At 63.1% G+C, this 21,711-nt stretch overlaps 2 protein-coding genes across 3 annotated transcripts; one reads left to right on the plus strand and one right to left on the minus strand.

Annotated features, from left to right (window-relative positions):
- Positions 1 to 1,524: 1,524 nt before the first annotated feature.
- On the minus strand, positions 1,525 to 5,982 carry LY6G6F (lymphocyte antigen 6 family member G6F). 2 transcript variants are annotated; one of them, XM_039517274.1, is made up of 7 exons: positions 5,148 to 5,982; positions 4,339 to 4,638; positions 3,650 to 3,955; positions 2,971 to 3,118; positions 2,575 to 2,612; positions 2,318 to 2,377; positions 1,525 to 1,703 (listed from the first exon to the last, which is right to left on the minus strand). In XM_039517274.1, the coding sequence occupies exons 1-7, from the start codon at positions 5,200 to 5,202 to the stop codon at positions 1,678 to 1,680; spliced, it is 933 nt and encodes a 310-aa protein (XP_039373208.1). In that variant the 5' UTR covers positions 5,203 to 5,982; the 3' UTR covers positions 1,525 to 1,677. The 2 variants fall into 2 exon arrangements, with proteins under 2 accessions (XP_039373208.1, XP_039373207.1); XM_039517273.1 differs by having other exon boundaries at positions 1,525 to 1,706.
- A 329-nt stretch (positions 5,983 to 6,311) lies between these two features.
- ABHD16A (abhydrolase domain containing 16A, phospholipase) lies at positions 6,312 to 20,967 on the plus strand. Its single transcript, XM_039517258.1, has 20 exons — positions 6,312 to 6,534; positions 9,291 to 9,347; positions 12,308 to 12,374; positions 12,853 to 12,939; positions 13,127 to 13,212; positions 13,774 to 13,847; positions 14,078 to 14,182; positions 14,913 to 15,027; positions 15,288 to 15,389; positions 16,215 to 16,278; positions 16,940 to 16,989; positions 17,139 to 17,262; positions 17,427 to 17,531; positions 18,617 to 18,680; positions 19,247 to 19,303; positions 19,535 to 19,597; positions 19,700 to 19,776; positions 19,884 to 19,982; positions 20,252 to 20,298; positions 20,764 to 20,967. The coding sequence occupies exons 1-20, from the start codon at positions 6,412 to 6,414 to the stop codon at positions 20,845 to 20,847; spliced, it is 1,650 nt and encodes a 549-aa protein (XP_039373192.1). The 5' UTR covers positions 6,312 to 6,411; the 3' UTR covers positions 20,848 to 20,967.
- Positions 20,968 to 21,711: the final 744 nt, after the last annotated feature.

The following is a 21,711-nucleotide window of genomic DNA, read 5'->3' on the forward strand; positions in this document are numbered from 1 at the left end:
GTGTAATTGTGTTGTATGTAGCTGGGTAGTTACAGGTGGGGGGTAAATGTGCGTTTCTGTGTGTGTGTGTGTGTGTGTGTGTGTCTGTGTGACTATGTTGAGCGAAGAGCGACAGGGAATCACCGAACTGGGGGACTGAGCCACCAACCGGCAGGTGAAATTCAACGTTGCGAAACGCGACGTGACGCCCGGGGAAACACCCAGACCACGGCGGGGGCTGAACGCGGCTCCCGCTCCAGGCCGATCCCGGCGTCGCGGGGCCGGGTTCGCCGAGCTCGGCCGCCCCGTGCGCAGCGGGGGCAGGAAAGCGACCGGCGCGGTGCGAAGCACCAGGAAAGGACGGCAAATCTCACGGTGCCCCGAGATAAACCCCGGGGCCGCCCCCGCCTGGAGGCCTGGGTGCCACGTGGTCGCCCCGTCGCCACGACGATCCATTGGGATTGGAAAAGGGTCAGACCTGCCGGGGGGTCTGGGCCGGCTGCCGTGCGGGGAGCGAGGACTAAAACTCTTCAGCTGGGCAGAGACACGACTGGGGGGAGGCTGGGGGCTGTACAATCCCGCCGGGTGTGGAGACGGGGAATCCGGAAGGGATGTTTACCCCTCAGAACCCAGGAACCAGGGGCCACCCAGTGAAAGGACCAGGCAGCAGGTTTCACACAAACACAAGGCAGTATTTGTCCACCCAACGCACTGTTAACCTGGGGGACTCCTCGCCAGAGGGGGCTGTGAAGGCCACGACTAGAACGGGGTTCAAAGGGGAGCTGGAGAGATTCCTGGAGGACGGGTCCATCGGTGGCTAGTAGCCAGGCCGGGCAGGGATGGTGGCCCCGGCCTCTGTTTGCCAGGAGCTGGGAATGGGCGACGGGGGGGGGGGGGTCACTGGACACCTGGCACCTGTGGGGCACCTGGCACTGGCCACTGTCGGACACGGGGCTGGATGGACCTTTGGTCTGACCCAGTCTGGCCGCTCTTATGTTCTTATGTTCTCTGTGGGTGTGTTTGTGTGGTGTGTGATTGTGTTATTGTGGGAGATTCCCTGTGGGTGTGATTGTGTTATGGGTTTTGTGTGTGTGTGTGTCTGGTTTTCTGTGTGTACCACTGTGTTATTGTGTCTGTGTCTGTTCCTGTGGGGGAGGGAGGGTCTGTGGGGATTCTGTTATTGTGTGCATGTGTGTGGTTGTTACTGAGTCTGGTTTTCTGTGTGTGTGTGTGTATGAGATTGTGTGTGAGTCTGTGCATGCAGTTGTGCTTGGGTGGGTGGGCGGGTGTGGTTTTGGTAGGGAGTGTGTGTGCGTGTGGTTGTGTGTGTGCATTTGTGATCGCGTCGGGTTGTGTTTGTGCGGCTGTGGTTGGCTGTGTGTGGTTGTGTGTTCTCTCTCTCAGCCCCACACTCCCGTCACAAACTCTGCTCTGTTCTCCTTTATTCTCTGCTCCAAACCCCCCCCCCCCCCGGCAACCACCCCGTCCCCATCTGTCACCCCAGCCCCCCTGGGGGTGGGGAAGGTGGGGGGCTGGACGCCTGGGTTCCTCTTCCCCTTGGAAAGCCCCTGGTGGCGTGGGGAGCCTCCGACCCCGCCCTGCGGGGGGCGCTGGGTGTTGACACGCGGCTTGGCCCCGCCCAGACCCCGGCACAGGCCTCGAGGGGCGGCGGTCGCTCCACAGGGGCCCACGGGGCTATCACAGCTGGGCAGGATCGGCGCCCCCTGCTGGGGTGACAGGAGCCCACAGTCACCCCTGAAACGGGGCTGGCTCAGGGGGGTGGGTAACGGGGCAGGGGTCTGTCCCCTCTAGGGGGCACCAGCTCCCATCCGGCCCCAGGGGGGGACTGGCTGGCTCAGGGGGGCAGGGAATGGGGCAGGGGTCTGTCCCCTCTAGGGGGCTCCGGCTCCCACCTGGCCCCAGGGCGGGGACTGGCTGGCTCAGGGGGGCGGGGAATGGGGCAGGAGCCTGTCCCCACTAGGGGGCGCCAGCTCTCATCCGGCCCCAGGGCGGGGACTGGCTGGCTCAGGGGGGCGGGGAATGGGGCAGGGGCCTGTCCCCCCCAGGGGGCGCCGGCTCCCATCCGGCCCCAGGGCAGGGACTGGCTGGCTCAGGGGGGCGGGGAATGGGGCAGGGGCCTGTCCCCACTAGGGGGCACCAGCTCCGATCCGGCCCCAGGGCAGGGACTGGCTGGCTCAGGGGGGTGGGGAATGGGGCAGGGGCCTGTCCCCCCCAGGGGGCGCCAGCTCCCATCCGGCCCCAGGGCGGGGACTGGCTGGCTCAGGGGGGCGGGGAATGGGGCAGGGGCCTGTCCCCCCCAGGGGGCGCCGGCTCCCACCTGCGTATCCCAGCCCCACATTCTCATAAAGCTGCGCCAGGGATTTGGGTCCGGGAGGATCTGGAACAGGAGACAGGAGAGAAACCGCATGAGAACTGATGGCAGCTCCTGGGGTCGGGGGAGAGAAATCCTCCCCGCCCAGGCCCTTGAGTGAAGGCGGACACAGCCCTGCTCCCCCCCCCACAGTGGGGCAGGGCGAACGCTGGCTGCTGCCCCTCGCCCCAGCGGGCCCCACAGATCCGCAGCGGGGCACCTACCTGGCTGGGTGTGCGCGGGAGGGTCGCCCAGGTGTGACCTGCAGAGAGGGAATTGGGGGATGAGTGAGCAGGGGGCCTCCCTTCTGAGCCTCAGGGATGGGACCCAGGAGTCCTGGTGCCCACCCCCGCCCCGCTCTAACCACTAGCCTCCCCTCCCAGAGCCAGGCAGAGAACCCAGGAGTCCGGGCACCCAGCCCCCGCTCTCACCCACCAGACCCCACTCCCCTCCCAGAGCCGGGCAGAGACCCCAGGAGTCCTGGCTCCCAGCCCCCCTGCTCTCACCCACCAGCCCCCACTCCCCTCCCAGAGCCAGGCAGAGAACCCAGGAGTCCTGGCTCCCAGCCCCCCCTGCTCTCACCCACCAGCCCCCACTCCCCTCCCCCCGCCAGTACTTACCTCTGGGCCGGCCGCTCTCGCCGCCACAGCGCCGCCCCCAAGGCGAGGAGGAGCAGGAACTCCAGCGCCGCGCACACGGCCAGCGGGATCCAGGCGGAGCTACAGGCGGGTCCCCCCACGTTGGGGGCGGGCGGGTCCTTCACTGCTCCTAGCGCCCAGGGAAAACACAAGGGGTGAGTGAGGAACAGAACCCAGGAGTCCGGGCTCCCAGCCCCCCCTGCTCTAACCACTAAACCCCACTCCCCTCCCAGAGCTGGGGAGAGAACCCAGGAGTCCGGGCACCCAGCACCCCCTGCTCTAACCACTAAACCCCACTCCCCTCCCAGAGCTGGGGAGAGAACCCAGGAGTCCTGGCTCCCAGCCCCCTCCCCCCCCGCTCTAACCACTAGACCCCACTCTCCTCCCAGAGCTGGGGAGAGAACCCAGGAGTCCTGGCTCCCAGCCCCCCCTGCTCTAACCACTAGACCCCCCTCCCCTCCCAGAGCTGGGGAGAGAACCCAGGAGTCCTGGCTCCCAGCCCCCGCTGTTCTAACCACTATACCCCACTCCCCTCCCAGAGCTGGGGAGAGAACCCAGAAGTCCTGGCTCCCAGCCCCCTCCCCCCCCCGCTCTAACCACTAGACCCCCCTCTCCCCCAGTCCCTGCCCAGAGAACCCCGGCGTCCTGGCCCCGTCCCTACCAGGGAGGTCGAAGGAGACCTGCAAGCTGTTCAGCTCACACTTGACCCGTCTTTTCTTCTTCCTGGCCCCCGGGTCGCTCCTGTTCCAGCAGGCCTGGAGCAGCGCCGCCCGCGAGCTCGACAAGACGAGCTGCCAGCCCTGCCCGCCGGTGTCCTGCGCCCGCTGCCCGCCGGTGCTCTGCACCCGCTGCCCACCGACCCACCATGTCACCTCCGGCTCCGTCAGCGCCTGCCGGTCCCAGATCGCGCAGGAGAACTGGTGGCAGGTCATGTTGGTCTGGCTGGTCGTCAGCACCGTCTGGGTCCCTGCAGGGGACAGTTTGGCAATGGGGCACGGGGCCTGGCCCCATGGCAGGCAGGGAGCGGCTGGCTCAGGGGGGCAGGGAATGGGGCACAGGGCCTGGCCCCTCTTGGGGGCGCCGGCTCCCACCCAGCCCCAGGGTGGGGACTGGCTGGCTCAGGGGGGCAGGGAATGGGGCAAGGGCCTGTCCCCTCTGGGGGGCACCGGCTCCCATCCGGCCCCAGGACAGCAACCGGCTGGCTCAGGGGGGCAGGGAATGGGGCAGGGGCCTGTCCCCTCTCGGGGGCGCCGGCTCCCACCCGGCCCCAGGACAGCAACCGGCTGGCTCAGGGGGGCAGGAAATGGGGCAGGGGCTTGTCCCCTCTCGGGGGCGCCAGCCGCGACCCACCTGTGACAACATTCAGGTCGTAGGTGCGGCGGGTGACTCCCTGCACCGAACACCAGTAGGTCCCCGTGTCCCCGTCCTCGGCCCCCTGCAGGTACAGGGAGTGGTTGGGGAACACGGAGAGCCGCTCCCTGGCCACTGCCTCCTTCTTCAGGGCCTGACCCGCCGCGACCCGGAATAACAGCACCGATGAGGACTGAGGAACACGGGTATTGTAGGACCACGTCACCTCTTCCCTGCCCGAGGGAGGCTCGCCCAGGACGCAAGGGAACAGCCGGTCCTGCCCCTTCTGGATGTAGACATCTGCGGGAGAGGGGGATTCACAGGGGTTAGATTTCCTGTCACTGAGATGCAGCCGCCTCTGGGGTGGGGCGGCTGTTTACACAGGGACCCCTCACCGGGCGCTGAGATGCAGCCGCCTCTGGGGTGGGGCAGCTGTTTACACAGGGACCCTTCACCGGGCGCTGAGATGCAGCCGCCTCTGGGGTGGGGCAGCTGTTTACACAGGGACCCCTCACCGGGCGCTGAGATGCAGCCGCCTCTGGGGTGGGGCAGCTGTTTACACAGGGACCCTTCACCGGGCGCTGAGATGCAGCCGCCTCTGGGGTGGAGCGGCTGTTTACACAGGGACCCCTCACCGGGCGCTGAGATGCAGCCGCCTCTGGGGTGGGGCAGCTGTTTACACAGGGACCCCTCACCGGGCGCTGAGATGCAGCCGCCTCTGGGGTGGGGCAGCTGTTTACACAGGGACCCCTCACCGGGCGCTGAGATGCAGCCGCCTCTGGGGTGGACAATAAAAAGCAGGTTTTTACCTTCCTCTCTGGTGAGTCGCAGCTGGAGAAGGAGTAAGATCCAGACGGGGGTCATGATGCCCCGAACACCAGGGTCCTTCTGTGGGGCACCACCTGGGGCTCTATCTCCAAGACCCAAGGAGGAAGCGACCGAAATAGAGCCGGACGTAGCTGTCTCCGGAGTGACTTGGGGGGTTGGTGGCCGGCTTATCAGGGACGCACAGCAGCAGCAGCAGAGGAGTGGGAAGGGGGCGTGAGAGAGAGGGAAAGGGGACTGGTGTGATCCACCCCAGAGGTGGCTGCATCTCAGCGCCGTGGGAGGGAATCCCTGTATAAACAGCTGCCCCACCCCAGAGACAGTCGCACGTCAGCACGGCAAAATGTCCACCGTGAACCCTCTTTGGAGCTAGAAAAATTGGTGCCACCAATATGGCTGCCATGTTCCAGAGATTTCCGCCTGGCGACACCAAAATCCTGAACCCGAAGCTATTGAGTGGGCATGAGCCCAACAGAGCAACACCAACATGGCCGCCAGATCTCAGTGACGCCAACCTGGCCTAGCTCCAATATGGCGACACCAACATGGCCGCCCACATCCCCAAAGAGACGCTGAGTTGGCAGGAGACCCCTAATGGCCGACGACACATCCCAGAGAAACTAACTTGGCGTAACCCCAAGATGGTGATACCAAGATGGTGACATCTCCCAGAGACGCCATCTTGGCCTAGCTCCAACATGGCGATACCAACATGGCCGCCGCGTCCCCCAACTCAGAGCTGCCAAGTTGGCACGAGACCAATACAGCCGCTCAGAAATGGCGGCTGTGTCCACACCCCCGCGGCCAGTTGACGCCACCTCCAAAACGGCTGCCAGGCCCCCACCCAGTTGGCGTGACCCCTGCCCCCCATCCCCCTATGCTGGCACCAAAATGGCTGCCCCGTTGGCATTACTCCCAACATGGCCGCCACGTCCCCACCCTGGAGGTGCCAGGCTGGTGCAACCCGGGCCGTAGTCATGGCAACACCCCCTTTCGTCCCCCACCACAGGACTAAATTTGAGGGGGGAAGATGGGGGGAAATGGACGCCTGGCCCTTTAAGAGCGGGGGGCGGGGCACGAGAAAACGGCCGCTTGGCCCTTTAAGAACCGTCTCCCAGAGGGAAAGCGTTCTGAAATCCTCTGGTTAAGTCTGTCCGCCCCGGGCTCCTGTAGAGAACCCGGAAGTGGAGTTTCTTTACCCCCCGCCCCCCCTTGTCCACCCGGCCCCCGGCTTTGGTCCGGGCCAAGATGGCGAAGCTGCTGAGCTGTGTGCTGGGGCCGCGGCTCTACCGGGTCTATCGGGACCGGGAGCCGGCCAGGCCCTCCCGAGATGGGGACGAGGCAGCCGAGGGGGCCCAGGATGGTTCTTGGGTGAGTCCGCCTCCTTCCCCCCGCGGGAGACAATGGTATCGCCCGGGCTCCCGTTATCTCTATGGGGGCTTGGGCAAGACCATGGCGGGGAAAGGGGGCAGCTCCCCATTGTCCATCATGGAATGTTCTGAGCCCCAGGATCTTGATATTCCTCTGGGCGATACCATAATGGAACACGAGGGGGGGGTTGGTCTTCTGGGCTGCTCCCCGTTATCCAGCATGGTATCCCCAGGGGACTGATACTCCTCCCTTGGGAGAGACCATTGTAGCACATGGAGGGGGGGTGAGCTGAACCCTTTCCTTTCTCCAATATGGTATTGATGGGCACCCCCATTGTAGGAAATTTGGGGGGGTCACAAGGAATTGGACCTTCGTCCCCATTATCCAACGGTATCGTCCCAACCCCGTAGCTATTGATACTCCCTTGGAGAAACCATTGTAGGACATGGGGGGGGGGTGCCACTCTCTCGCAGCTGATATGGTAGCTGCTAGCCTTTGAGGTAATGATGGTCTCACCCACTCGAGAGAGACCACTCACTAGGAAGCTGGTGGGGGACATGGCCTCTCCTAGGCTCTAGTGTATTGATATCCCAACGGGTCGGTCCACTGTGTATGGTACTTGAAGAAATCCAGTTCCCCCCATTATCCAGCATGGTATCTTCCAGGCCTCAGGGTGTTACTATCCCCCTGGGACAGACTATTATAGGAAATGGGGGGAGGAGAGTATCAATGGGGCATCTTACCCCTTTCCACTATCTGATATCTCCCAGCCCCCAACCATAAATATCCCCCTTACCTTGGCTCCCATTCTCACCCTGTTGCCATGACACCATCCCCCAGCAGTTGGCGTGACTCCTGTGTGTGGCCTTGCTCAAAATGGCCACCATGACGCTATCCCCCAGAGGCGCCAGGTTGGCGTGACTCCTGTGTGTGGCATTGCCAAAATGGCCGCCATGATGCCATCCCCAGGGGCGCTAGGTTGGCGTGACTCCTGTGTGTGGTATTGCCAAAATGGCTGCCATGGCACCATCCCCCAGAGGCGCCAGGTTGGTGTGACTCCTGTGTGTGGCCTTGCCAAAATGGCCACCATGACACCATCCCCAGAGGCGCCAGGTTGGCGTGACTCCTGTGTGTGGTATTGCCAAAATGGCTGCCATGACACCATCCCCCAGAGGCGCCAGGTTGGCGTGACTCCTGTGTGTGGTATTGCCAAAATGGCCACTATGACGCTATCCCCCAGAGGCGCCAGGTTGGTGTGACTCCTGTGTGTGGCCTTGCCAAAATGGCTGCCATGATGCCATCCCCAGGGGCGCTAGGTTGGCGTGACTCCTGTGTGTGGTATTGCCAAAATGGCTGCCATGGCACCATCCCCCAGAGGCGCCAGGTTGGCGTGACTCCTGTGTGTGGTATTGCCAAAATGGCCACCATGACACCATCCCCGGAGGCGCCAGGTTGGCATGACTCCTGTGTGTAGTATTGCCAAAATGGCCACCATGATGCCATCCCCAGAGGCGCCGTTTTGGCATGATTCCTGTGTGATCTAAACAATATGGCTACTGTGGCCCCATCCCTCAGGTTCCAAGTTGGCCTGACTGCAAAACGGCGTCACCAAAGTGGCTGCTGTGTGTCTTTTGGTGGCATTAGGCATGGCCTTAGGTAACTCAGGAGGGTGGAAAACCACAGTGTTAATGAAACCTTCCTGTACCAGGCCTGAATGAACCAAAGTTATTCTATGATTGCCCAAAGCGCTTCCATGTTTGAACTCTAATCGACCTAACAGGCCAGCTGCAGAGAATGGAATGTGTAGCAGCTGGGTATCAGTGCAACCCTGGTACCAGTAGGTAATAATGAGGCCTGCTGGCTCCTGGCTAAGGGGGGGAAGATAACAAATCAAAGAAAGTAAGACAAGATAACGGGTCAGAGAAGAGTTACTAACGAGCTAGACTGGCTGTTGCCAAGTATGACTTAACCTGCTTAATGTAATTGCCACTGCATAATGTATCTGCTACATGGGAATGTGAGGTGGGGGGGACAGGGGGAGTAGTGGGGGGGGCGTGATAGACAGCTTAGCTGAAGTTATGTATAAAAAGAGAAAAGCTGCTTGTAGCTGGGTGCTTGATTTGAGACGTGTCTGTCTCCGAGCATCCCGCTTTGAGATCTCAAATAAACTTTGTCTGCTTCTCCACCTTGGTGTGTTCATTGGCGTGAAGCACAGCGGGCAACGAACCGCTGTTGCTGTCCTCGGGCCTCTGTGCCGGCAACATGTCCACTGCAGAGGCACAAGTTTGGCCCAGTTCCAGCGTGGCGTCACCAAAACGGCTGACGCCCCCCCACCCCCGCAGTGCCAGGTTGGCGTTACTCCAAAATGGCGGCTGCTGCTTCCCCCTCCCTGAGCCGCCATGTTGGTGTGTCTCCAGTATGGCCACCGCCTTGTCACTCAGGTGGCATTGGGTTGGCATGACCCCCCCATGTGATCTCACCAAAATGGCCACCATGTCCTTCGGTGGGTGGTCCAGGTTGGCGTGGTGTTGCCGCCTCTCTCGCCCCCATGGGCCCCACATGGACTGATTCCAGCCCTATGGTACATGCCCCCTCTCCCAACCCATAACCCCCTGTTGGCTCCTTGGTGGTAGGATGGGGATCTGTCTGGGTTCTCCCCCATCTAATTTGGAGGCTTAACTCCCAGAGTTTCCCACGCCCTCCCGGTCACCAGGGGCCCCAGGGGGCTCGAAATGACGTGGGGTCTCTCCCACCAGGAGTCGTACTACCAGCCGCGGACACTGGAGAAACACGCTGACAGCATCCTGGCCTTGGTGAGTCCCCCTGCGCCTTCGGGGCTGGGTCATTCAGTGGAACCCTGGCTTCCAGCCCCTGCTGTAACCACTAGACTCCACTCCCTGCACCGCGTTTCCTGGTTCCTCTCACCCCCCCATAAACTGCCCCAGAGGGAAGCAATGACTCACTCTGCAGCAAAAACATGTTTTTCTAATCCCGTCCCACGGGCCCGGGCTGGGTTAGATACTCCAGCCCTGCAGCAGCCGGCAATCCCTGCCCTGCGCTGAACCCCACTCCCTGCCACAGCTGAGATAGAACCCAGGAGTCCTGGCTCCTAGCCCCCCTGCTCTAACCGCTATACCCCACCTGGAGCTGGGGAGAGAACCCAGGAGTCCTGGCTCCCAGCCCCCCTACTCTAACCACTAGACCCCACCTGGAGCTGGGGAGAGAACCCAGGAGTCCTGGCTCCCAGCCCCCCTGCTCTAACCACTAGACCCCACCTGGAGCTGGGGAGAGAACCCAGGAGTCCTGGCTCCCAGCCCCCCTGCTCTAACCACTATACCCCACCTGGAGCTGGGGAGAGAACCCAGGAGTCCTGGCTCCTAGCCCCCCTGCTCTAACCACTATACCCCACCTGGAGCTGGGGAGAGAACCCAGGAGTCCTGGCTCCCAGCCCCCCTGCTCTAACCACTATGCCCCACCTGGAGCTGGGGAGAGAACCCAGGAGTCCTGGCTCCCAGCCCCCCTGCTCTCACCACTATACCCCACCTGGAGCTGGGGAGAGAACCCACGAGTGCTGGCGCCTAGCCCCCCTGCTCTAACCACCATACCCCCCCCGGAGCTGGTGAGAGAACCCAGGAGTCCTGGCTCCCAGCCCCCCTGCTCTAACCACTATACCCCACCTGGAGCTGGGGAGAGAACCCAGGAGTCCTGGCTCCCAGCCCCCCAGCTCTAACCACTATACCCCACCTGGAGCCGGGGAGAGAACCCAGGAGTCCTGGCTCCCAGACCCCCTGCTCTAACCACTATACCCCACCTGGAGCTGGGGAGAGAACCCAGGAGTCCTGGCTCCCAGCCCCCCTGCTCTAACCACTATACCCCACCTGGAGCTGGGGAGAGAACCCAGGAGTCCTGGCTCCCAGCCCCCCTGCTCTAACCACTATACCCCACCTGGAGCTGGGGAGAGAACCCAGGAGTCCTGGCTCCCAGCCCCCCCGCTCTAACCACTATACCCCACCTGGAGCTGGGAGAGAACCCAGGAGTCCTGGCTCCCAGCCCCGCTCTAACCACTATACCCCACCTGGAGCTGGGAGAGAACCCAGGAGTCCTGGCTCCCAGACCCCTGCTCTAACCACTATACCCCACCTGGAGCTGGGAGAGAACCCAGGAGTCCTGGCTCCCAGACCCCTGCTCTAACCACTATACCCCACCTGGAGCTGGGAGAGAACCCAGGAGTCCTGGCTCCCAGACCCCTGCTCTAACCACTATACCCCACCTGGAGCTGGGAGAGAACCCAGGAGTCCTGGCTCCCAGCCCCCTGCTCTAACCACTACCCCACCTGGAGCTGGGAGAGAACCCAGGAGTCCTGGCTCCCAGCCCCTGCTCTAACCACTATACCCCACCTGGAGCTGGGAGAGAACCCAGGAGTCCTGGCTCCTAGCCCCCCTGCTCTAACCACTATACCCCACCTGGAGCTGGGGAGAGAACCCAGGAGTCCTGGCTCCCAGCCCCCCTGCTCTAACCACTGCACCCCACCTGGAGCTGGGGAGAGAACCCAGGAGTCCTGGCTCCCAGCCCCCCTGCTCTAACCACTGCACCCCACCTGGAGCCGGGGAGAGAACCCAGGAGTCCTGGCTCCCAGCCCCCCCGCTCTAACCACTATACCCCACCTGGCACTATACCCCACCTGGAGCCGGGGAGAGAACCCAGGAGTCCTGGCTCCCAGCCCCCCTGCTCTAACCACTATACCCCACCTGGAGCCGGGGAGAGAACCCAGGAGTCCTGGCTCCCAGCCCCCCTGCTCTAACCACTATACCCCACCTGGAGCTGGGGAGAGAACCCAGGAGTCCTGGCTCCCAGCCCCCCTGCTCTAACCACTATACCCCACCTGGAGCTGGGGAGAGAACCCAGGAGTCCTGGCTCCCAGACCCCCCGCTCTAACCACGATACCCCACCTGGAGCTGGGGAGAGGACCCAGGAGTCCTGGCTCCCAGCCCCCCCGCTCTAACCACTATACCCCACCTGGAGCTGGGAGAGAACCCAGGAGTCCTGGCTCCCAGCCCCTGCTCTAACCACTATACCCCACCTGGAGCTGGGAGAGAACCCAGGAGTCCTGGCTCCCAGACCCCCCGCTCTAACCACTATACCCCACCTGGAGCTGGGGAGAGAACCCAGGAGTCCTGGCTCCCAGACCCCCCGCTCTAACCACTATACCCCACCTGGAGCTGGGGAGAGAACCCAGGAGTCCTGGCTCCCAGCCCCCCCGCTCTAACCACTATACCCCACCTGGAGCTGGGGAGAGAACCCAGGAGTCCTGGCTCCCAGACCCCCTGCTCTAACCACTATACCCCACCTGGAGCTGGGGAGAGAACCCAGGAGTCCTGGCTCCCAGCCCCCCCGCTCTAACCACTATACCCCACCTGGAGCTGGGGAGAGAACCCAGGAGTCCTGGCTCCCAGCCCCCCCGCTCTAACCACTATACCCCACCTGGAGCTGGGGAGAGAACCCAGGAGTCCTGGCTCCCAGCCCCCCTGCTCTAACCACTATACCCCACCTGGAGCTGGGGAGAGAACCCAGGAGTCCTGGCTCCCTGCCCCCCTGCTCTAACCACTATACCCCACCTGGAGCTGGGGAGAGAACCCAGGAGTCCTGGCTCCCAGCCCCCCCACTCTAACCACTGCACCCCACACCCCTGCCGGAGCTGGGATAGAACCCAGGCATCTTGGGGGTGGGTTTTGTTGGCTGTATCATCCTACTGACCCTCTCCTGTTCCTTGCAGGCGTCGGTGCTCTGGTCTATTTCCTATTACACTTCCCCCCTGGCTATGTTCTACTTGTACCGAAAAGGTAGGGGGCATTGCGCTGCCGGGAGCGGGGCTGGGGGGCTCAGCCAGAGGTGCTCTCCCCAGCGGTCAGGGCCCCCGGCAGTCAGGGCTGGCCCCAGGGCAGTGCTAGGGGGAGCAGCACTGCCGGGAGCCGGGCTGGGGGTTTCAGCCGGGGGCGCTCTCCTCTGGCCCTCACTTAATTCCCAATTCTGCCTGCCTTAAACATCCCACCCAGCAGTTATCTTTATAGCTGCGATTTCCCGTTCACTTCCTGTCCCAAAATGCAGTGGTGTCATTGGGCTACTGCCAGACCCTGCCCCACAGCTGGCTGCGTCTCATGCCAAGTGAGCCATCTCAGTGCAGTGTTACATGCGGCTGTTCCCCAGCTGCTTCACCCCAGAGGTTGCTGCATCACTCCAGGCTGATCCCTCCCTGGGGGCGCAGCTTGGGTGCCTGCTGAACCCTGGATAAAGGGACACCTGCCTCTCAACCCCCCGCAGGATACCTGACCATGTCGAAGGTGGTTCCTTTCTCGCACTACGCTGGGACCATGCTGCTCCTTTTGGCCGGGGTCGCCTGCCTGAGAGGTGAGGAATGGGGGCTGGTGGTTAGACTGGGGGGGGCTGGGAGCCAGGACTCCTGGGTTCTCTCCCTGGCTCTGGGAGGGGAGTGGGGGCTAGTGGTTAGAGCGGGAGAGGAAGGGCTGGGAGCCAGGACTCCTGGGTTCTTTCCCTGGATATACCAGATGTCTCTAACTCGGTGTCTCTGTCGCAGGCATCGGGCGCTGGACCAACCCCCAGTACATCCAGTTCATCACCATCCTGGAAGATAGCCACCGCATCGGCACCCCGGAAATCAAGGTGAAGGGGGTGGGGGGGACCCTGACCTCTCCCCTCGCCCCCCTCCCGCTATGCTTGGGGGGAAACAACACAGCCCTCCTTCGAGGGGGTTGTCTCCCATGATCCTCTGCAGCTGCGTCCCACCCAGCTCCCAGGACACCCTGCAGTCCGCTCCTGCCAGCCCGTCACCCATGATGCTTTTCTGCCTCTGCTTCCCCCTGTGGTCTCCCAGGATGCTCAGGGACCAGCCCTGCCTGTATCTCCCAGGATGCCTTGCTGCCCACTCCCCCGGTGCCATTTCCCATCTCCCATGGTGCCTGTGGCTTCCCTCGGTGCCAGCCCGTTTCCCAGGATGCCTGGCGGCCCGGCCCCTCCGCATTGTACCTCCCGTGGTGCTCGGTTCCCCACGTGGCCTCCCCTCCCTCTCCATGCTGGGGTTGAGCTCACCTGCCAGGGCAGCCCCCGGCCAGCAGGGGGTGCCGACATGCTGCTCACTCTGCCGTGGGGGGTAGCTCAGCACACCCCTCCATCGCTCTCTAGGTCCCTCTCACCCTCCTTCCCCTCTCTCTCTCCTTGCTGCAGAAGAAACTCGCCAGCTACAACTTCGACTTCAGGAGCTGGCCCGTGGACTTCCGCTGGGACGAGGTCACTAGCCGGTGGGTGTGGGGAAAGAACCCAGGAGTCCTGGCTCCCCCCCCCCCCGCTCTAACCACTAGACCCCACTCCCCTCCCGGAGCCGGGGGGAGAACCCAGGCGTCCTGGCTCCCCCTCCCCTCCCCCCCCGGCTCTAACCACTAGACCCCACTCCCCTCCCGGAGCCGGGGGGAGAACCCAGGCGTCCTGGCTCCCAGCCCCCGCTGTAAGCCCCTTGTTTGCTGCCCCACAGGTCGGACTCCCGGGGCGTCTCGCTGCTGCGGCCGGAGCCCAAACACCGGAGCGCGGCCAACGGCTTCCTCCACGCCATCAAGAAGCTGCCCTGCCAGATCGCCAGGTAGGCTCCGCCCCCTGGCACCTGGGGGAGGGGCTTCACCGGATCCTGGGTTCCCATTGGCTGGAGGGAGGACTGCAGACTGCTTGGAGGGGTTCCTGGAAGCCGGGGAGACCCAAGGCATCATGGGAGTCACGGCGTCAGCCCCAGGGCATCATGGGAGATGCGGGGAAGGGCAGAGAGGACTCCTTGGTGCTGATTGGCCAGATGGTGTGGGGGAGGAACTGGAACATTGAGAGTGTCTCCTGGATGCTGATTGGTCAGCCAGTGGAGGGGGAGGTGGCTTTGGATTGTTGATGGAGGGGTCCTGTCTGCTGATTGGCCACAGGGATGGGAGGGCATGGTGGTTCTGGAATGCTGAGAGGGAAGGATGCTCATTGGCTGAGGGCTGCTGTGTGGGGCTTGGAATGCTGGGAGGGGATCCTGGCTGCTGATTGGCTGGGGGTACAAGTTGGTGGCTTCTGGTTGGTTGACAAGGTGGTAGCTTTGGGATGTTGGAAGAAGGGGTAGAATCCTGGCTTCTGATTGGCTGGAGTGCTCCTTGCTGCCTATTGGCTGAGGGTAAGTGGGACATGGGAATTTTAGGCCATTGGACCTGTGTATCCCAGATCCTGATTGGCTGGGGAGGGATGTCATGTGATTTCATCCCCAAACTGACCTGGGGGGAGGCTGGGTGGATTCCCTTCCGAGGGACGGCGCCGCCCCCACCTACCGCCTCCCTCTGCCCCCCCAGCTACATCGTGGCGCACACGTTCGGGCGCAGGATGCTGTATCCCGGCTCCGTCTACCTGCTGCAGAAAGCCGTCATGCCCATGCTGCTGCAGGGCCAGGCCCGCCTGGTGGAGGAGGTGAGTCCGGGAGGCACAGGATGCAGCTGGGGGGAGAGCCCAGAAGTCCTGGCTCCCAGTCCCCCCTGCTCTAACCATTAGCCCCCATTCCCCTCCCCGAGCTGGGGAGAGAACCCAGGAGTCCTGGCTCCCGGCACCCCCCCCCACACACACACACTCCAACCCACTAGCCCCCACTCCCCTCCCCGAGCCGGGGAGAGAACCCAGGAGTCCTGACTTTCCGGTTTAACCCCTCTCCAATCTCTCCCCCGCTGGCCCAGTACAACGGGAAACGAGCCAAGCTGTTAGCCTGCGATGGCAATGAGATTGACACGATGTTTGTGGACCGTCGGGAAAGCTCCGAGCCCCACGGCAAGAAACTGGTGAGCGTTTCTCCGCTTGGCGGCGGGGGCTCGGTCCAGCCGGGATGTGGGTCGCGCTTACGGGGTTGTGGTCTGGATCCGGAAAGCAGGGGCTCTGGGGGGACAGATCCATGGCCCAGGTGCTCCCCATGGCGATGGGGCGAACCCCGTCCTGGGAGCGGGGCGGATCGAGCAGGAGGTGGCGCAGTGCCGGGCAGACGGCTGGTGGTATAAAGTGCCACTAATTCATAGTGAAAGAGCCGATCACAGGGCACTCGGGCCCGTGGGCTGGAGGCAGCACAAGCCGCTTGGCACCAGCCAGTGGGGATTGGGGGGCCCCCACTTGGCACCACCAGGGGTGATTGGGGGTCTCTCCCTCGGTGTAACGCTTTCCTGTCTCCCGGCCGACAGTGTCCGTAGCAGCTCTGTTCCCGGCGCTGCCTCCTTAGTGCTAAGGGGACACAGCCCAGCTGGGGTCCAAATTTGACCAGGGGGCCCGGCTTCGCACTGTGCTCATAATGCCCCCTCCTGCCAACCACGAGGGTGGGGGAACAACTTGAAAACAGCCCCCTAGCCAAGGCCAGGACTCCCTGCGCCCGCCTGAAATGGAACTGAAGCCACGGAGTATTTTAATACTTAGGGACGACTTCCTCCCCACCAAAATGCAGCCACCTCTGGGGCAGGGCGGCTGGGGAACAGCCGCATGACAACGCTGCAGCAACTTAGGATGGGCCCTGGCGGGAGCGGGATCCTGTATCTGATTTTAGGGAGGCCGAATGGACGTGCCTGAGTTGAGGTTCAGCCGGGACCCTCATTGTCCCCTCTGTGTCCCCCACCCACCCTCAGGTGATCTGCTGTGAAGGCAACGCTGGATTCTATGAGGTCGGCTGCCTACCCACCCCCCTAGATGGTACGATCCAGAATCACTGGTGATCTCCTCCCCCTTTCCACTTTGGTAGAATCCAATCCCTTTGGCAGGAATGGGGCACAGCTCTGCTTGGACCAGTCCACTTCTATGCATTGGGGGGTGCACTGCTTTTGGACCAATCTACCTGCTCTGGATGGGGATGAAGGCTGAGGTGTCTCCCGTTGGATTAGTCCATTCCTGTGCTTTGGGATAGGGAGTTGGGGTGAAGGCCCTTTGGACCCACCCACTTTTTCTGTATGTGGGGAGACAGGTTAGGGCAGCCCCATTTGGGCCAATCCACTTTTCCTTGGGATGCTCCTGGTTGGACTAACCCATATCGCTGTGCAGGATGGGGGGGGGGGGGGCAGGAATCAGGTAACCTTTCTTTGGCCCAGTCCATTTCTCTGCATGGGATGGGGGTTCATTGGGAAGGATCCATTTCTATTTGGGAAGAGGATTGGGGCCACCACCCTTCCATCTGCCCTGGGCACTCCAGTTTGGGGGACATGGGTTGTCCTAAACTCCAGGATACCAGGGGTGAGTTGTGCCCCCCATACTCAGCAGTGGAACTGCCCATCAGCTCCCCACACATTGTTGCAACTGAGGTTCTGTCCCTGCTGCGCTTGGCCCCACGTTAACCCCCATCCCTGCTTCTCCCTCCCAGCCGGCTACTCGGTGCTCGGATGGAACCACCCCGGCTTCGCTGGCAGCACGGTGAGTCCCAGGGTCCCCAGGGGTGGGAGAGAACCCAGGAGTCCTGGCTCCCAGCCCCCCTGCTCTAACCACTAGATCCCCCTCCCCTCCCAGAGCTGGGGAGAGAACCCAGGAATCTGGGCTCCCAACACCCCCGCTCTCCCCCGCAGGGCATCCCCCTGCCGCAGAACGAGGCCAACGCCATGGACGTGGTGATGCAATACGCCATCCACCGGCTGGGTTTCCTGCCCGAGGACATCGTGGTGTACGCCTGGTCCATCGGGGGCTTCACAGGTACCGGGGGGAGCGGGGAGGGGGGTAGGAGCTATGGGGCTAGGTTGGGGGGGAAGGGAGCAAATACAGGGGGAGGGTCGGAAGGGGGGACAGATCCAAGCGCTGCCCCAGGCAGGGGGCTGATCACCCCCACCCCACCGCCGCTGACGCCCTCTCTCCTGCAGCCACGTGGGCGGCCATGTCGTACCCGGACATCAGCGCCCTGGTGCTGGACGCCTCCTTCGACGACCTGATCCCCCTGGCGCTCAAGGTCATGCCAGAGAGCTGCAGTAAGTGACCCCCCCCTTCTCCTCTGCCTGTGTGGTTCAGCCCTTTTACACCCCCCCCCCTTCCCCTCTGCCCGTGTGGTTCAGTCCTTCCCCCTCCTCACCCCACCCATGTGGTTCGGCCCCTGCCCTCAGACACATGGACTAGTCTGAGAACCCACCGGCCTATCCCATCTCACAGCTCCCCCACTTTCCGACCCCCCAGCAGGTCATATGACCCCACCCAGCCACTCAGAATTCCCCCCTGAGCCATGACATTCTGGAGCGTCCCATGTGGGGCGGCGGTAGGGGTGGGCAAACGCAATTGGCTGCGGAAACGGAGGACGCTTCCATTATCAGCGGGTAGGCGGGGGTTAGCTTCCTCTCCCCGGTGAGAGGTTCCATTAGCTGTTTGTGCGGGGGATTAATTTCCTCCCCTTGTGGAAAATGGGTCAGTCCGCTGTTAATACAACCGTCCCTGTTGCAACCAGTGTTGGATCCTGCACCTGGCGCGAGGCGTGAACCGGGCTGGGTGGCCAGAGAGCAGCTCCCAGCCTCTGGCTGCATCTGTCGCTCGTTAGTGACGAGCCTCTTTTAACCTAACGAGGCAACACACAGTCACTGTTGCCACTGATGTTCTATGTCGCACCTGCCTGGTGGCACAATGTGGGGCTAGATGGCGCCGATCTCTCCAGCAGGTGGGGTGGCCTAGTGGATAGAGCGTTGCACTCTGGGACCTGGGGTTTATTTCCGGCTTTCCCTGGCCTGCTGGGTGACGTCACCATTCCGTGACTCAGTTTCCCTATCTGTAAAATGGAGCTGATGGGGACTGGCTTCCTTCATAAAGCTCTTTGAGACCCTGCAAATGGGCTGTGGAAGACCTGGGCTGTGTCGCCTGCCGCGAGTTAGCCAGCGCTGGCACCGTGTCACCGTTGCAACCAATGTTCTGTACGGCCCTAGGTAGCTTCAGTCCTGCTCGTTCCTTAGAAACCTGTTTATTAAGTGTGGTGGTGACGAAACTCCCCCGGGTGTTTCTGCGGCTGGGGCGTACTTGACTCTCAACGATGTTGTTTTTGAGTTCTAATTCCTCTGAAACCTGCGTGTCCTAGGAGGGCTGGTCACCAGGACGGTGAGGCAATACCTGAACTTGAACAACGGCGAGCAGCTTTGCAGGTACAAAGGGAAACTGAGGCGCGGAGAGCTGGGGAAAGTTGAGACCTGACAAATGTCGGGTTCGCAGGGTGGCGCTCTGCAGGCGTTTGGCTTGGAAAAACCCAGCCCCGGGGTGTGGGTGTGAAACCTGATCTCTGGGCCCAGGCCTGCTAAACCTTACTGCTAACCTGTGGAACTGCCTGCCACGTTATTTCATGCATATTCCTGCCTAAATCCTTTCTTCCCCTAATCCCGCCAAATTCATATCCTGCGGCAGCTGGCTCCATAGCCCAGTGAAAGCCAATGGGGACGTCTAAATCTCTCCCTCTGTCCTGGCCTCTAGTATCAAGTGACAGGTTGATCAGGACAATATCATGGGATGGGGAGTTCCGCAGGTTAACGTTATCCCTTCTTGAACCCATCCACAATCTTGGCCCTCAGGACTAACCCTCGGGACTACTTGCCGCTGGTGAAGTCTCTCCTCTTGGCTGGGGGAGGGGGTGTTAATTCACTGTCACCCCCGCACCCACCCCACCCGGACAGGCGGCCTTGCTTGGGAGTTTATTTCTCTTTCTTTGGTTCCCAAGATACCAGGGGCCCGTGTTGCTGGTCAGAAGAACGAAGGATGAAATTATCACAACCACGTGAGTGAGGGATGTGGGGGTCTAGTGATTAGAGCGGGAGGAGACGGAGGCGGGAGCCAGGATTCCTGGGTTCCATCCCTGACACAGGAAGGGAAGTGGGGTCTAGTGGGTTTGGGGGAGTGGATTCTGGAGTTCGTGTGCCATATAAAGAATTCAGAGAACCATCAAACTCATGTCAGTGAAGAGTCTGGAAAATACCCTTAACTCTGCCCCCTGTTTGGTGTGCCGCAGGGTCCCGGAAGATATCATGTCAAACAGGGGGAATGACCTGCTGCTGAAACTCCTCCAGCACCGGTGAGTTGGGGGAGCCCAGGGCTGGGATCGCAGGGGGCTGCGGGTTGGGAGTGAGGGGCACCAGCGTGTCTCACCCCACCCCCCCCCACCCCCCCGTTCCAGGTACCCCAAGGTGATGGCCGAGGAGGGGCTGCGAGTCGTCCGGGAATGGCTAGAAGCTTCTAATGCTGTGGAGGAAGGTAAATGCTCTAACCCACCAGCCCCCACTCCCCTCCCAGAGCTGGGAGAGAACCCAGGCGTCCTGCCCCGCCCCCCCAGCCCCGCTCTAACCGGCCCCTCCCCGCAGCCTCGGTGTACAGCTCCTACGAGGTGGACGAGGACTGGTGCCTGTCCGTGCTGAGCTCCTACCAGGCCGAGCGCGGCGGCCACTTCCCATGGAGCGTGGGTGAGTGTGGGGCGGCCGTGGGGGCGGCCGGTGGGATGCCGGGGCTGCAGCTCCGGCCAATCAGCTCGGCACGGGCGGGAGGATCGCTGGGCTGAGAACCGGCCCGTGCGGGTGCTGGGGATCGGCCCCTTTGGGGGGGTGGCTGGGGCGGGGCTCGTTTGGGGTGGCAGCGGCCAATGAGGCTGTTTGGGGTGGGGAGTGGAGGGGAATCAGCGGGGTGGGGGCGGGGTCGGTCTCTGCCTCACCTTTGACTTTCTGCCTTCCCCCAGGGGAGGACATGACGCCCGAGGGGCGACGGCAGCTGGCCCTGTTCCTGGTGAGTGCACCCCGATAGCCCCTCCCTCCCGGGGTGCGGGGGCAGGGCCTGGAGCCAGGACTCCTGGGTTCTCTCCCCGGCTCTGGGAGGGGAGTGGGGGCTGGTGGTTAGAGCAAGGCGGGGCTGGGAGCCAGGACTCCTGGGTTCTCTCCCGGCTCTGGGAGGGGCGTTGGGGTTAGTGGTTAGAGCGGGGGGGAGGGGGGCTGGCAGCCAGGACTCCTGGGTTCTCTCCCCGGCTCTGGGAGGGGAGCGGGGGCTGGTGGTTAGAGCAGGGTGGGGTTGGGAGCCCGCACTCCGGGGTGCTCTCCCTGGCGCTGGGAGGAAGTGGGGTTAGTGGTTAGAGCGGGGGAAGGGGGCTGGGAGCGAGGGCTCCTGGGTTCTCTCCCCGGCTAGTGGCCACAGCAGGGGCTGGGGCGTCCCTCCCTGCCCCCGTCACTGATTCCCTCCCTCTTCTCTGCCCCCCAGGCCCGGAAGCACCTGCGGAACTTCGAGGCGACACACTGCACCCCACTGCCCCCCCCAGCCTTCCGTTTGCCCTGGCACTTGTAGCCGGGGGCCCCCCCGTCATGCCCATCGATTGCACTGACACCCCCCCCGTCGGTCTGTTTTATATGGAGCCGGGTGCCCCCCTCCCTGCTGTGTGACCCGCCCCCCCCGCCTGCCGCACGCTGTAAATCCGCCCCCAAACCCGGGGGCCCCCCGAGCTGGAGAAATGAACAGTAAAGAAGGTATTTTTTGTACTTCGGGTCTGTGTGTCTGCGGCGATGCAGCCAGCTCTGGGGGGCAGCCCCCCGTGCCTGAATCCTCAGCCCGGCCAGCAGGGGGCCCTGACCCACAGTGGCTCCGCTTTCCTCCAGCAGGGGGCAGCCCCTCGTTCCCAGGCCTGCGGGGTGGCGGCTCTGGCGCCCTGGGGTGGGCGGAGACGGGGAGAGGTCGATGCCTAACGTTCAGCGCGGCCGTGGGGCCAGATGCTCTCCCAGGGCGGCTGGACCTGTCCCATGGGGCCTCTGCTCCGCTATGGGTGCTGAGCCCCCTCCGCCGGGGGTCGCCCACTGACGCCCCTCGTTAGCTGGCGGAGCTGCCTCCCGCACCAAGGCCTTAATGAACCTGTGGGCTCCTGAGCACCAGGCTCTGATCAAACCAGGCTCCCCTGTGACGGGTCGTTAACCTGGGGAACTCGCTGCCACTGGCCGCAGCCGGGGATTAGAACCCCGCCGGCGTCAGCGCTGGTCTCCGGAGACGGGCGGGCGCCTCGTTCCCCTGCCCCACAATCAAAGGACGGGCTGCTGGGGCAGCTGTCAAACTCGCTGCAGGGCAGGAGCAGCTGGGGCGGGGGGGGGGGGCAGCTCAGCGGGGGGGCGTCCGCAGGCACGAACGGCGGGGCGCGGCCATCGGTAGGTTTCAGAGTGAACG

This window comes from Mauremys reevesii, unplaced genomic scaffold (genome assembly GCF_016161935.1).
Source record: "Mauremys reevesii isolate NIE-2019 unplaced genomic scaffold, ASM1616193v1 Contig1, whole genome shotgun sequence".
In the NCBI taxonomy this organism is placed as follows: Eukaryota; Metazoa; Chordata; order Testudines; family Geoemydidae; genus Mauremys; species Mauremys reevesii.